The following is a 13,651-nucleotide window of genomic DNA, read 5'->3' as shown; positions in this document are numbered from 1 at the left end:
GGAAAGGATGAGGTAAATGTGCTACAAAGAGAAGACCGTGGTAACTGAAGCACCCTAAGTTTTTCAACTCCTTATCACCAGCAGCTATACTGCAACAAAGAAAGAGTCCTAAACACATGCCAGGGATAAGAAGTGAAGTTCCCATCCCATGCATATTCTATCCCCCAGAAAAGGTCTCCTCTGAGGAGGACCATCAACAGCCATGCTACACGCGTCACAAAACTCCAGGGCGCAATGCCGCTTTAATAGATCAGCGCAACGCTATCTACCACAGCACTTCAGGTTCAATGCACTATAAACAAAAGGCATGTCTGTTACCAAGCATAATGGAGCTAAACATACTGAACAGGTGAAAGGGTTTGTCAGACCTGCAGGGGGCTTTGACCTGCAGGCGGCACACAGAAATGCCAAGTGATTTACTCATCGAGTACTTACAATAATCGTGTGTCGAATGAAAGTAAATAGAGTGACTGACATGGTACCGAGCGGTTCCTGTAGCAGTACTAGGCAATAAGAGGCGTAATTAATGGGTGCAGAGACCAATCCAACCACAACAGATACAAACATGGGATAGCCAAGCAATGCAGTCTTCAGTTTTATCATCGGTTAAGGATGAACAGAAGGGCCCAGGAAAAATGGTTGGTTCCCTGAGAGGTCTTTATAAAAGCAGTAGTGGGCTTGCCTATAAGAGTCATCTGGAGCAGGGTAGACGTGGGCCCTGGCAAAAAACATCAGGAGCTGGGCAGACTGGCCCCGGCCACAGCAGGCATGAGGAGCATGGCACAGAAGGGGCCTGGTCATAAGAGGAATCTCGAGCAAGGCAGATGTTGACCATTGACTAAAGGAAACACTCTACTAGGAAGTACTTGGGATACAGCCATACGAGAAGTTTCGACCAAGGTGGACACAAAAAGTGGTTTAAAGAGATCAGAGTAGGATTGTGCCCAAGTAATAAGCTGGGTCTCGAGGAGGGCAGATGTGGATGGATCAATATACTTTCTACATAGGAAGCTCTGGGCCATCTCCACAAGCGATACTAGGAACTGGGCAGAAAAGGAGGCACTCAATCCAAAAGCACAGTAAAAAAGCCGGAGTGGACACTCCCAGTATCAGTCGAAGAATGGGATTAACTGGTCTCTACAAAACATTCAGCACATCAATGGTAGGGACAATGATTTACTAAATAGCAAGAAAACCATCAGTGACAAAAGTGTCACTGAATGTGAGCTAACCTGGTTCACCCATGCGAAGGTCATTTTGGTCTAATCATTTATGTCTGAGTAATTAGAGAACAAGTTCAGGAATACCACGTCATGATCTATAACGATTTTAGGGAGGTAACGATATTCATAACTGTGAAACCGCCAAGTGATAGCTAGAAGAACCAGAAACTGGGCAAATCATAGTTAAAATAGAATTCTGGAAATGACTAGTTCCAGCTCTGACAACATCCTTTCCACTAATCAAGAGGGCACTGTAAATCCCTCTGCTCCTATGGGTACCTTAGATTGTTGGCCTCCCATTAATATGGATGAACTTAAAACTATTCTTGAAAAAATTAAATCAGGTTCACCCAATGATCCCCTCCCTATTACCATCTTGAAACAACTTGATAACCCTCATCTGCAGGTGATTCGTAATACTCTTAATGCCTCTCTTACAATCCATTGCACCTGCTCCTTGGAAACATGCAATGGTGACCCCCCCTCCTGAAAAAATCTATGGCTGACCCAGAGGTTTTTGCCAACTACAGACCCTCTTACCAGTTTTCTCGAACATTTTCGAAAGACATGTCCACTCAATACCAACACAATTCACTGAAAATAATAACTCTCTCCATCCTTCTCAATCCGGCTTTCGGGCTGGTTATTCCACTGAGACAGCATTATTAGGAGTCACCGAAACACTCCGTCAACTTCTAGATGAAGGACAGACAGTCGCACTTATTCTATTAGACCTTAGTGCGGCCTTGGATACCATCTCGCACAAACTGCTAATACACATGCTTAAAAACTTGGGCATATGCGGCTCAGCCCTAGAGTGGATCATTTCCTTTCTGGAAAATCGTACTTTCCAAATCATGTCAACCACAGCCTGCTCCAGAACCTATACTTCACCACACGGAGTACCAAAGGGCTCGATTCTCAGTCCACTACTATTTAACCTTTACGTCAGACCTTTAGCGGATATAGCAGATCAAGCTGGACTAACTCTGTTTACCTACGCGGACGATTCTCAAATTATCTATTCCCTCTCTAATTCTAACCCCTTGGCACCTTCCCATCTCAAACAAGGCCTCCTTAACATTTCCAACTGGATGACCAAAAACCAGCTAAAATTAAATGGTGAAAAGACAGAGGTTCTCATCTTGGGTAAACAGAAAGACCTATGGAAGCTCTCCCACTGGCCTACTCAAATGGGTAATCTCCCTAAACCAACCAGCCACGTTCGGAACCTGGGCGTCATTGTGGACGACACACTGTCCATGCACCAACAAACCGTCAAGGTAACTGCACTATGTTTCACCATTCTAAAATGGCTCAAGAAAATCCTATGGATGTTGCCCGTCTCCACCCAAAAGACCGTAGTTCACGCTCTTATCACATCAAGATTCGACTACGGCAACATTCTCCATCTAGGGTCAAACAAAGCTGTGGTACATAGACTGCAGCTAATCCAGAATTCCGCTGCCAGGTTGCTTTGCAGAATTCCAAAGACCTCTAGCATTTCGGGATATCTACATGACCTACATTGGCTCAGGGTGGAGAACCGTATTAAGTTCAAAGCCCTGAGCTACATGTTCAGGATAAAAGCAGGCACAGCCCCCAATATCTCCAAGCACTAGTACGCCCTTACGTGCCTTCCCGCCATTTAAGATCTGAAACCTTGGGCAACTTTTTTGTGCCAAAGGTTAAACTTTCCAGAATGGGAGGGAGATCTTTTTCCTATATGGGCCCCTCCATTAGGAATACTCTTCTCACTTTCATCCGTAAAGAAACGAATTACATCCGCTTTCGCAGAAATCTTAAAACCTGGTTGTTTGATCAGTAATGTCAACTGAAGGACCCGCATGCTGCCTATGGTCGGCCAGGAATCTCGGCGTTATATTTGACACATCTCTGTCCATGACTCTCCAGGTCAACAGAACGGTGGCCACTTGCTGGGGGGTCATCAAGATCCTTAAAAGAATCCTTCACTATCTTTCTCCCCAGGAACGTAAGCAGACGGTGGTTGCATTAGTGGGTTCCAGGCTGGACTACTGTAATGCACTTTATGCAGATTCCAATAAGGGCCTCATCAAGCGCCTTCAGGTCGTGCAGAACGCGGCTGCGAGATTTGTTCTGGCTCTACCCAATACATCCTCTGCTACAATGGCCAGGAAGAGTCTGCACTGGCTTCCCATTCAACAGAGGATCTTATTTAAGCGTTTGTGCCTGGCCTATAGAGCTCTTTCAGCTGGTCCTTTGGACCCTTTGGGCTCCCTTTTAACTCGCTATGTTCCCAGTAGGACCCGCAGGTCCTCGGAGATGAATTTGCTTGTAGTTCCCTGCGCAAGGAAGGTCAGATGGGGCAGCAGAGCATTTTCCATCGTTGCCCCTCGGCTGTGGAATGCCCTCCCAATGGAGATTAAGGCACAACCGTCGCTGCCCCTCTTTAAAAAAGCGCTCAAAACTTGGTGCTTTATCAAGGCCTACCAGTAAGAGAGTATATTTGCTCCAGCTAGCTCTTTTTGGTTAGGCGCCTTGACGCCCATTGGGCTTAGTAGCGCTATACAAATCTGATTTCATTTCATGTCCGCCCTGGCGCCAGGAAACCCTTTTTGGGTAGCTGAGCGCCTTACAAACTCAAATAAACAAATAAATACAATAAATAAATAGGAGTCTAAGGCCAGCATGTGCCACAACTGGCTTAGAGGTCTATTTTCCTCATCATCATCACAAGCACGGAAAGGGCAGCCCCCTTCCAGTGCACCTAGCTCAATTATCTCAATTATCTCTTCCTGCCCCACTGCAACTGAACCACCTGCTGCATCCAATTATCTCCAGACCTCCAGCACATGGCATGTCTTTCTCTCAAAATGACCCATCTGCACTCTTGTCCGACTACTCTCCTTCTCCTAAGCCCAAACATACAGTTCTCTCTGGCACAAACATCAACCATTAGACAAACACAAGCCTCAATCAGTGGAATCTCACATTTCAGTCATCCAGCTCCAAGATGACAAAGCACAAGAGAGAGGACCATCTAGACCATCTCTTTTCAACCTCCTTCAAGCAGTCGCATGTAATACATCTCCTACCACCCCACATGACCCACACAACTGTGTTCTACTACACTTCAAGTTTGAAGCAGCGTCCATTTTAGACAACATCCTTGGCTATTTCTTAAAGAATTCGGCTGGACCACACTTCCAAACCCCTCAGTGAAATACTTATCCCCTCAACTTTCCTATTCTCAAACAAGAATCATCAGTACAACTAGAGTGGTATAGCCACCATAAAGGTTCTATTTCTGAACCCAATTTCCAGTCCTTGGAGATTATCTAAATTGAGGTCTCCACCTCACCCTCGCAACTAAAATTCCCAGCCTCAAACACACTCGTTAACTTATCACTTGACTCCCGACAACATTTTCCTTGTAGACTTCATTATCAAAAGCATCAATCTTTAAGACTCAATAGTCTCTAAACGTGCACTAATTCTCCAAAACAGCCGATTCAGGATGAAAAACATCACTCAAAGGAGCTCTACTCTACTCAGCTACTCCCTAAAACTTACTACCAGTGTTATATATGAAACAAATTGCCTAGTTCGACCACGCTCTCATCATTTAGCCATTTCAGGCCAAGCCAAAATCAACATCCAACAGAAGAAAGAATATTTTGAGGAGAGGATTTTCAAAACCATAAAAAAAAACATTTAGTTCCAAGACCTCCGATTTCCTAAGTACTACGCATTTTACAAATACACTCCCCTACTCCCAATTAAAAACCTGAGTACACGAGGGAAAAAAAAAATGAAGCTGCCAAATGGTTCTCTCTGGATCTTAGTCCAAAGACAGAGCTGAAGAAAATACTTTAGTTCTCAAATAATTAACTACAACAAGAACAATGTGCCATCCTAAAAGCCAAAGGCTCATGGCTAAAGCACAAATAAAAGGAACAAATACACAGACCGGAAAGTTTTTTTTTAAATTATAAGCTAACAAATACAAGATTCCATTTGCCAGGGCCCAGATCACTATATATGCAAGATTTTTGGTTTCTTGTGCCATAAAAATAAAGACAAAAAAGTATGAATTCACCCCACTGAAAAAAACAGCCAAACTCCTCTAACCTAGAGCAATTTCTAAAAACAGTTTTTTTTTAAATTAAAATACCAACATTGTCCCAACATCCCACTAGCCAATAACCCTACAGAATACTTCTGTCTCGCCTACCAGCGCTGATAAATGCTTCGATATAAAACGGTTTAGTTTATGTATGCCTATAAGCAGCACATATTAAACAGGTCTTTAAAATAAAACTCCAGGATCTGAACAGGATTAAAATACATCACCCTACCTCAGGACTATTATTCTAGGACAAAAAAAAGATGTATATTTTGCATGACAAAAAAACCTGCGGTCGCAAATGAAAAGCCACATCCACAATCAAAGTTGATTGGGAAATCAACAATCTTGTTTCAGACTGGATATTGTACAAAATTACCCCCTAACTATTCGTGAAGATACACTTCGAAAAGTCCATAAAGGTCACTTACCCATGCATATTTTGATATATCCAACAAAATCTTTACATTCTGTGGACCACAACTTGCTCTTAGACACACTTAGAACAGGATGAACATGGATAGAAACATTTGCATGCGTTTTGTATCTCACTTGCAGGACCAATCCCAGCATGTCCGAATCAGAAACCCCCTCTCTGGCCCAATTCCTGTACCACAGGGGTATCCTGCCGCAGTTCAGCCAGTCGCCCATCCTTGTCAACTTGTATTTTAAACCCATTAGCGAGCATAACCGCTCCATTCATCAGCATACAGATGAATTGCAGCTGTATCAAACGCTTAGCACTCTAGAATCGAAAATGTAAAGTGACCCCACAGTTGCATCCAACAACAAAGGCAAGATTGTCACCCAATATCCAAATCCTGCAAGACCCCCTTAATCACTACTCCCAAATACATCCTTTGCACATGGCAAAAGCACTAAAGGATACATGTCCAAAACCGTTGCCAAAAGGGTGTGGGTTTGTGGAGGGGAGGGTTTGCTGGATGAGCATCTCCATCACAAAGACGACATAAGGAACATGGCAAAAATCAGCACGATTCCACCTGCGCAAAATGAAAAACCTCAAACATATCTTACCAACAAGTTCAATTAGTGTTTTTGTCCCTATGTTGCTTTTTCGCTCCTCAGTGAGGTTCTGGCTCTCCTCATTCATTTATTCACTTCATTTTATAGTTCACTAGCTTGATTTCAGAAGTAGCCACAAGGCGACTGCTTAAGGCTAGTGTTGATAAGACTGCAGCAATAAATAAAAACATACATGAATAAATCTGCTCCTTTTACTACGGATGCACTCACATGACTGGTCTATGGGAGGGGAAAAAAGACTCCTACCCGTAGTGGTTCACCAGAGGCCAGATCACTAATCACTAAAGCAACGACTTAAGCGAAGTCTCAACCACACAAATCGCTGCCTGTCAAATCCAGATGCCTAAATCGCATTTAAAATTAAAAAATGTTTTTTTTTTTTTTAAAAACCACAGTATTGGGTGGATTCAGATCACTTCGAAACAAGCTCATGCTCTTGTCAAAAAACACGAGTTGCCTTGTCCAGGCCCTTCATGGTTATACCTTCAAAATCTAAAAGCCTTACTCTCAAATCCCATTACAAATTCCCTCGTTTTTCCTATTTTCAAAAACCTATGGAAGAAGCTTTGTAGACACAAACAACAGAACAAATCTTAATTTAAAGCTTGGTTTCTTTTAAAGTTTGCCACATTGCCCTCCACAGCCAAGGACAAATGGCCTAGGTGGATCCTCAAACTATGAAAACCACCCAGTTACTTTATCTATAACCAAACGACTGTCTTCATTCTGTGTACCCTATAACGTATGCGCCTTTTGTTTCCCAGGCTCATGTTTACACATGGATATACTTTTATATCTTTACTTGCACCAAGTCTTTTAAAACTTTCTATCCGATGCTGTAATGGAATACCAAGCTTATAACCCTTTGTACTTTGCACTACTATTATGTAGATCTTTAAAATCTCCCTCAATTAATGACATTCCCTAAAAAATGTACAGTCTTTTGAAAACTACTCTGTCCAAGTCTGCACTTTACAAACTAATTATACATAATACAATCAAGTCAAAAAAAGCAGTAGAGGTCATTATAATAAGAATACCAAGTTATGTAACAAAAGGCACTGCCAGATAGTGATACAATCGAGAAGTGTACTAAAGAGTACAACAGAGCTTTGTGTACTTCAAGGGACAGCTAGAGTATAATTAACCAACGCGCACCAACCCAACATTATAATGAAACAGGCATTGCTCACTTGTGGGGAGAATTGCACCTGATCCCCACAATGAGGAGCCTGTGAAGAATAGTGAACCATAGAGCAATATGGGATGGGCTGGCCAGTGAACTTAGTATGCATTGGATGATGATGAACTAGCGTAAACATGGATACTGTGATTCCACCGCACAGTCACAAAGGACCTCTCTGAATCCTGTGATCCCGCCTGGTGGGTAGGCAAGAGTGGAATCCATAGGATTCGTTGTGGGGTAAGTGGTACAGAGTGACAGATGGTTTAGCACTTCTGCATTCCAAGAGAACCATCCAAACCATAGAAGTCATAGGTCATAGAAGTAGAAGAAGCAAAAAGAGTTACTTTTCTGCCATCCTTCGAAGGGTCTTCAGGGATGCTCGCATTTCTTCCTCCGGCAACCCCACCAGCAGCCCGTTGTCCTCCACACCAATCTGATACACCGCCTCGCCACGGCCCTCTTGCAGCCGCCACTTCATCTGGGTCACCAAGTGCTCGAACCGGTACTGAGAGGGGTTCACCAGCTTCAGCTGTGGGAAAGAGGAAAAGGTTGATTAGAGAAGTGCTGCTGCCATTAGTCAGACTATACCTCAGACTGCTTTTGTGCAATATATGGTGGTTATTGTGTGAATATGTGCAACACTGAAAAACATTGATAAATCCTTGTGGCAGAAGATCTGCACTGTGATCATCCTTCTTACCATGGGCTGTAGGTGGTGTTTAGCCGAGTATTTCCCTGAAAGTTGACTTTAGAGACAGCTTACCCTTGATGTAACAGGCCTGAGTTGGTGACTGTGACAAACCAATCAGGCTTTTAACCTTGGTCTACTAATTTGAGAAAGTTATACTAGAGGAGACATAACCGACCGGTTTGGTATGAAAAGTTAGGACACTGGCGGGAAGACAGATTTTTTTTCTTCTTTTTAGGTTTCGCCTGGCGTCCACTGCGCAGCAGTGTTCGCGCAGGCGAAATCTTTTGAGTTTCAGTATGGGGCTTTAACCCGCCTCTCTGTTCCATTGGCTAGCTCCATAAATGGAGGCTAGCAATTGGAACAGAGATGCGTCAGTCATTGTCCGAGCAGATTCGTGGGCGTTCCAGCGATTTTGTTGCTCTCCGCCCCTTTAACAACGTCATTGCAGCGGTGGGCGGATGTTTTTTTTTTCCGTCATGATTTGGTCTTTTTCGGAGTGTCTTTTGCCGGAGTGGGCTGCGCGATTGTCGTCTCCGTGGCTTCTTTCCGTCTTGTTTTTTTGTTGTCGTCTTTGTTTTCAGTCTTTGCGTGGCTCGTTGTTGTCGTGTCTGTTTTCCGTCTTTGCCTGGTATGTATGCTCCTGTTTTTGCATTTAAGGTAAACTCGTGGCTGTCGTCTTTGTTTTCCGTCTTGTGTGCGTGAGCTCCTCACCCCTTCCCCCCCCCCGTTGCTTGTGCGCGTGAGCTCCTCACCCCCCCCGTCGTTGCTTGTGTGCCTTTAAGATCTAAAACCAATGCAACCCCTGTCTCACAAGTTTATTGAACATAAACGCCATCCGCCCTAGTTACATCTGATTACCTAGTTCATGCTCGTTGTAAACTTAATCTATTTTTATGAGGATGTGGATTGAACAACAATGCTGATCGTGGAGCATCAAGTATATTAGTTTAATCAGATGTAGGGGTGCTGGTTACTAACAAAACTGCATCCTTTTCAGCACAGGTCAGCCTAGTGGAGGTAGGTAAAGTCTGTGAGAAAAGTGAAATTGTTAAAAGCGCGGTGGTTGTTGGTTAAGTGCCATTGTCTTTTGTTTTTGTTGCTGAAGATGCATGGCGGAAAAAACTGCTTTATTTCGAAGTGGTCACTGTGATAATTACTTCCGGTTTTTTAATTGAAAGTAATGGGTTTGCTGTTTTAGGGCCCGGCTACCGTTCTAACTTGCTGCGAGTATACTTTAAATCCGTGATACTCAATGTACGGCCCATGGGGCCGCTTGCGTCCAACTTGACCTTTACATGCGGCCCCTCCTTGTAAACAGCAGCAGTGTGTGGGGCTCGCAGTGTGGGGGGGCTCGCAGTGTGGTGGGGGGTTCGCAGTGTGGGGGGGGCTCACAGTGTGGGGGGGCTCACAGTGTGGGGGGGCTCACAGTGTGGGGGGGGCTCACAGTGTGTGTGTGGGGGGCTCGCAGTGTGTGTGGGGGGGCTCGCAGTGTGTGTGAGGGGCTCGCAGTGTGTGGGGGGCTCGCAGTCTGTGGGGGGGCTCGCTGTGTGGGTGTGGAGGGGCTCTGTGTGGGTGTGGAGGGGCTCTGTGTGGGTGTAGGGGGGCTCTGTGTGGGGGCTCTGTGTGGGGGGCTCTGTGTGTGTGTGGGGGGGGCTCTGTGTGTGTGGGGGGGCTCTGTGTGTGTGTGGGGGGGGACTGTGTGTGTGTGGGGGGGGACTCTGTGTGTGTGTGGGGGGGGACTCTGTGTGTGTGTGGGGGGGCTCTGTGTGTGTGTGTGGGGGGCTCTGTGTGTGTGGGGGTTGCATTGTAAATGCTTGTTTAAATTGCGATACATTTGTTAAAGTCAATAAATAGGCCTTTAGTGATGAATTGTCATTACACGGAATAAGAGCCTAGACAGGTACTTTCTTACAGAATCTCAGAGATTATGCTAGAGGCCAGGCCTCTGATATTGTTCCCCTCTCAGTGTATAGTATTCTGTGCAGCCACAATTTCAACATATGATTTCTTGGAATGGTATTTAGCATAGTGTATCACTGTTTTAACTTTCAAGATGGTCACCCAGTTTGGAAGCACCATGTTGACCACCTTCAAGCAGTACACGAGTGATTCAATCTAAACTTTAGCATTTGACGATAGCATCAAGCTGGGTCTGGTGGCTCAGTGGACTAATGCGTTCACTTCAAGAGCCTGTGTTCAACCTCATCACAGGTTCAAATCCCAGCGCGTCCACTCAGCCTTTCATCCCTCTGAGGTCGATAAAATGAGTACCATTGAGTTGGGTAACAATGAACAACTGTTATCCCACGGAAAGATATCTCAGGGTGAACGTGCGCTTTACAAATACACGTTATGTTATCAAAGCCGCGGTGTTTGCTGAGTGGTCATCTTTACAATGGTGTTTAGCATAGTGTATCACTGTTTTTCCACTCCACGAAGATCAAAATGCTGCTTCTAAATGGAGCAGCTATGCTGGAACTTTAAAACAATTCTCTATATACAATACACTGCAAGATGGCCGCTTTCTGCTACGTTTATTGAATTGTATCACAAGCGAATGCCAACCCAGTTTGTGGCAGCATGTTTTCAACTTCGGCTTTAATTCTGTTCATTTATCTTGTATATGCTTGTGTGTCTGTATTGTTGAAAATGGGTAAGTGGGTGAATGCAATAATGAGCCAGAGGGTGAATGAATGGATGTAGGACTGCAAGGAAGAGTGACCGAGTGCATGTATGATGGCTCGCTGAGCACCTAAAATCCGTGACTGAAGACACGTTTTCCTACAAGGCAGCTAGATTTAATACCCACACCCATTGGCGTTGCCAAAGCTTGTTTTGATTTGGGGGGGGGGGGGAGGTCTTATTTCGGCACCCTGGCCCTCCGAAGTTTGGGTTATTTTCACCGTGCCCTCATATGGACTCAGCAATTTTCTTTTTAGAACATTTGCTCTTGAACCCTGGCTCAGAAAGTCTGCATCTTAGATACAAATCATGTGAATGTATTAAAGTGAGTGGGATCTGGGGGTATATGGCGATGTTACAAACGTCATATTATCTGCAGATCGGTCAACAACTGGGGCAAAGATTATGGTGGTAAAGGACCCCACAATCTGCACCGCAAAAGACAACCAATAGAGCTCAGAGTTCTGCTCAAATTGTAATAGGTTTGTGGTTTGGTGAAAATCTGCAGTTATTTTAAAAAAACAGACCAGTAAGGTAGCCGAGGCGGCTTGATATGTATGTTCTGGAACCTGTTTGAGGACAAACTTTTTATTAAAGAAATATTCCAATCAGCCAAGAAGACAAAAGAAAAATAAGGTGCATTCTAAAACCCTTTTCCGGGTTCTTGACCCCACAGATACTGATGTACAGAGAGGTGTTCGAAACGTACTAATCAAGAGGAGTTAAACATTGTTAAATTATTTGTTAGTATGAATCTGCGAAAGGGAGGAACACCCCGAACCCCAGGACCATTTGAGGGTTCACACTACGTGGTTCAAATCACCCTTGCATCAAAAATAACAAGCAGTAGCAGAGCTAGGTTGTCTGGCAATGGCTGGCAGCATTTTATTGTGTTTTTTGGCAAAACGTTACGGTTGGGAAAGCTGCAGGGACCTCCGCAAAATCAGAAACATCACTGGCTAAAAGCAACAATAGGTTTTTGGTCTCAAAAGTGCATCTTGGCTTAGTAGGCCCCGACACTGAAGGTAATAGGGGGGTGGGTGTGGGGTGGGGTGTTTGCTGGTTTTCTCCTTGTTAAAAGGGCAAAATGCGGGGGGGCGTGGCTTGCGCCCGACGGGAATGGCAGCGTCCGAGTGAGGCTCCTCGGCATCTCCGGGAGGCTGCGACTTTCCCTCACCGTTTCAACGCGGATTTCCACATGTGAGGACGTCGGAACTTCCGCTCCCCACTTCCTGATGACTTTGGTTCTGCTTGGTGGCACTTTCACGGACTTTGTTAGCAATGTAAGTCTCCAGTTTTTGATCGCCACCTCGCGGCCGCCATTTTGAATTTTTCTTCGTTATGCTGTAGCGGTGAAATCTCCTTCACGTCTGAGAGTCTGTGGAACTTTCTTTATTATTTCACCATTATGCTTCTCCTGGCTTCCTGGTCCTCACTGGACACCATCACTTAGTCTACTTGTGCATTTGCGCCAATTAATGTGATTTTTCATGAGAGACTTTATTTTGGCGGCCATTTTGGGCTTCTCTTCACGTCAGCAATTCTACCACTACTGTTTTTTGGCGTTTTCCCATCTTTATGGGCAGACTTAAAGGCTCTTCGTCTCATACAGCGCCAACGAAGCACATTTTCATCAAAAACTCGAAGCTGTTCTCTGAGTTTTCACGTATACAAGACGCCATATCCTCATCTCAGACGGCAGACATGGCGGCTCCTGACCCTGCACTGGCAAATCTGTCACCAAACGCCTTAGACAGAATCCTGCATCACCGCCTAAATCTACCTCGCCTGTCTCCATGGAGATGCTCTTGGAAGAAATTAGGGCATTACGTCCCTTTATGGAGGATACCAGTGCCAAGCTTCAAGTCCTTACGGACTCATGGTCTCAACTGGATAACAGAGTTACTGCGGTAGAACAATCTGTTTCTTCCTTTACAGATTCCCCACTTCCCTCTCAGGTCTTCGTCCTTCAACACCAAGTGGAGGAATTGGAAAATCGTAATAGGCGCAACAACCTCCGTATTTACGGCCTGGAAGAAGGACAGGAGGGGTCCGACCCTCTCACCTTCTTTAAATCTTTTCTCCCCAAGGTTCTTCATCTGCCTGAGGACACCAGGCTTAATATCCAACGAGCACACAGATTGGGTCGTCCTTCCTCTGCTACCTCCCCCTCGTCGAAGCCTAAAGGGGTGATCCTGTACTTTTTGGAGTATACGGACCTTTTGAAAGTCCTTTCTGCAGCTAAAGCCTCATCTCGTATTACCTGGTCCGGTACCACTTTGTTCTTCGCTCAGGATTACGCCAAGGCTACCGCCAACAGAAGGAAGGCCTTCCTGGACATGAGACCTGCTCTTCGTGCCATCAATCAAAGCATTTGTATAGCGCGCTACTCACCCGGAGGGTCTCAAGGCGCTTGGGGAGGGGGGGTCCGCTACTGCTCGAACAGCCAGGTCTTGAGCTGCTTCCTGAAGGCGAGGTGGTCCTGGGTCAGGCGGAGGTGGGTCGGGAGGGAGTTCAAGGTCTTGGCGGCGAGGTAGGAGAAGGACCTTCCCCCTGTGGTGACTCTTCGGATGCGGGGGACGGCGGCGAGAGCGTGGCCGGTCGATCGGAGCTGGCGTTTGGGAGCGTAGAAATTGAGGCGGCTGTTGAGGTATCCTGGTCCTTGGTTGTGCAGGGCTTTGTGTGCGTGGGTGAGGAGACGGAAGGTGATTCTC

At 45.4% G+C, this 13,651-nt stretch overlaps 1 protein-coding gene across 1 annotated transcript in view; it reads right to left on the bottom strand.

Moving 5' to 3' along the window:
• Positions 1-13,651, bottom strand: part of GTPBP2 (GTP binding protein 2) — a 198,058-nt gene that overhangs the window by 105,617 nt on the left and 78,790 nt on the right. The window contains exon 3 of the mRNA XM_078647471.1: positions 7,909-8,093. Coding sequence (XP_078503597.1) covers positions 7,909-8,093 — 185 coding nt within the window. The remainder of the gene's footprint in view (positions 1-7,908; positions 8,094-13,651) is intronic.

The sequence above is a fragment of the Lissotriton helveticus genome, chromosome 6 (genome assembly GCF_964261635.1).
Source record: "Lissotriton helveticus chromosome 6, aLisHel1.1, whole genome shotgun sequence".
NCBI lineage: Eukaryota > Metazoa > Chordata > Amphibia > Caudata > Salamandridae > Lissotriton > Lissotriton helveticus.
Note: the sequence above shows the minus strand (reverse complement) of the source record. Positions and strands in the feature narration are given on the sequence as shown.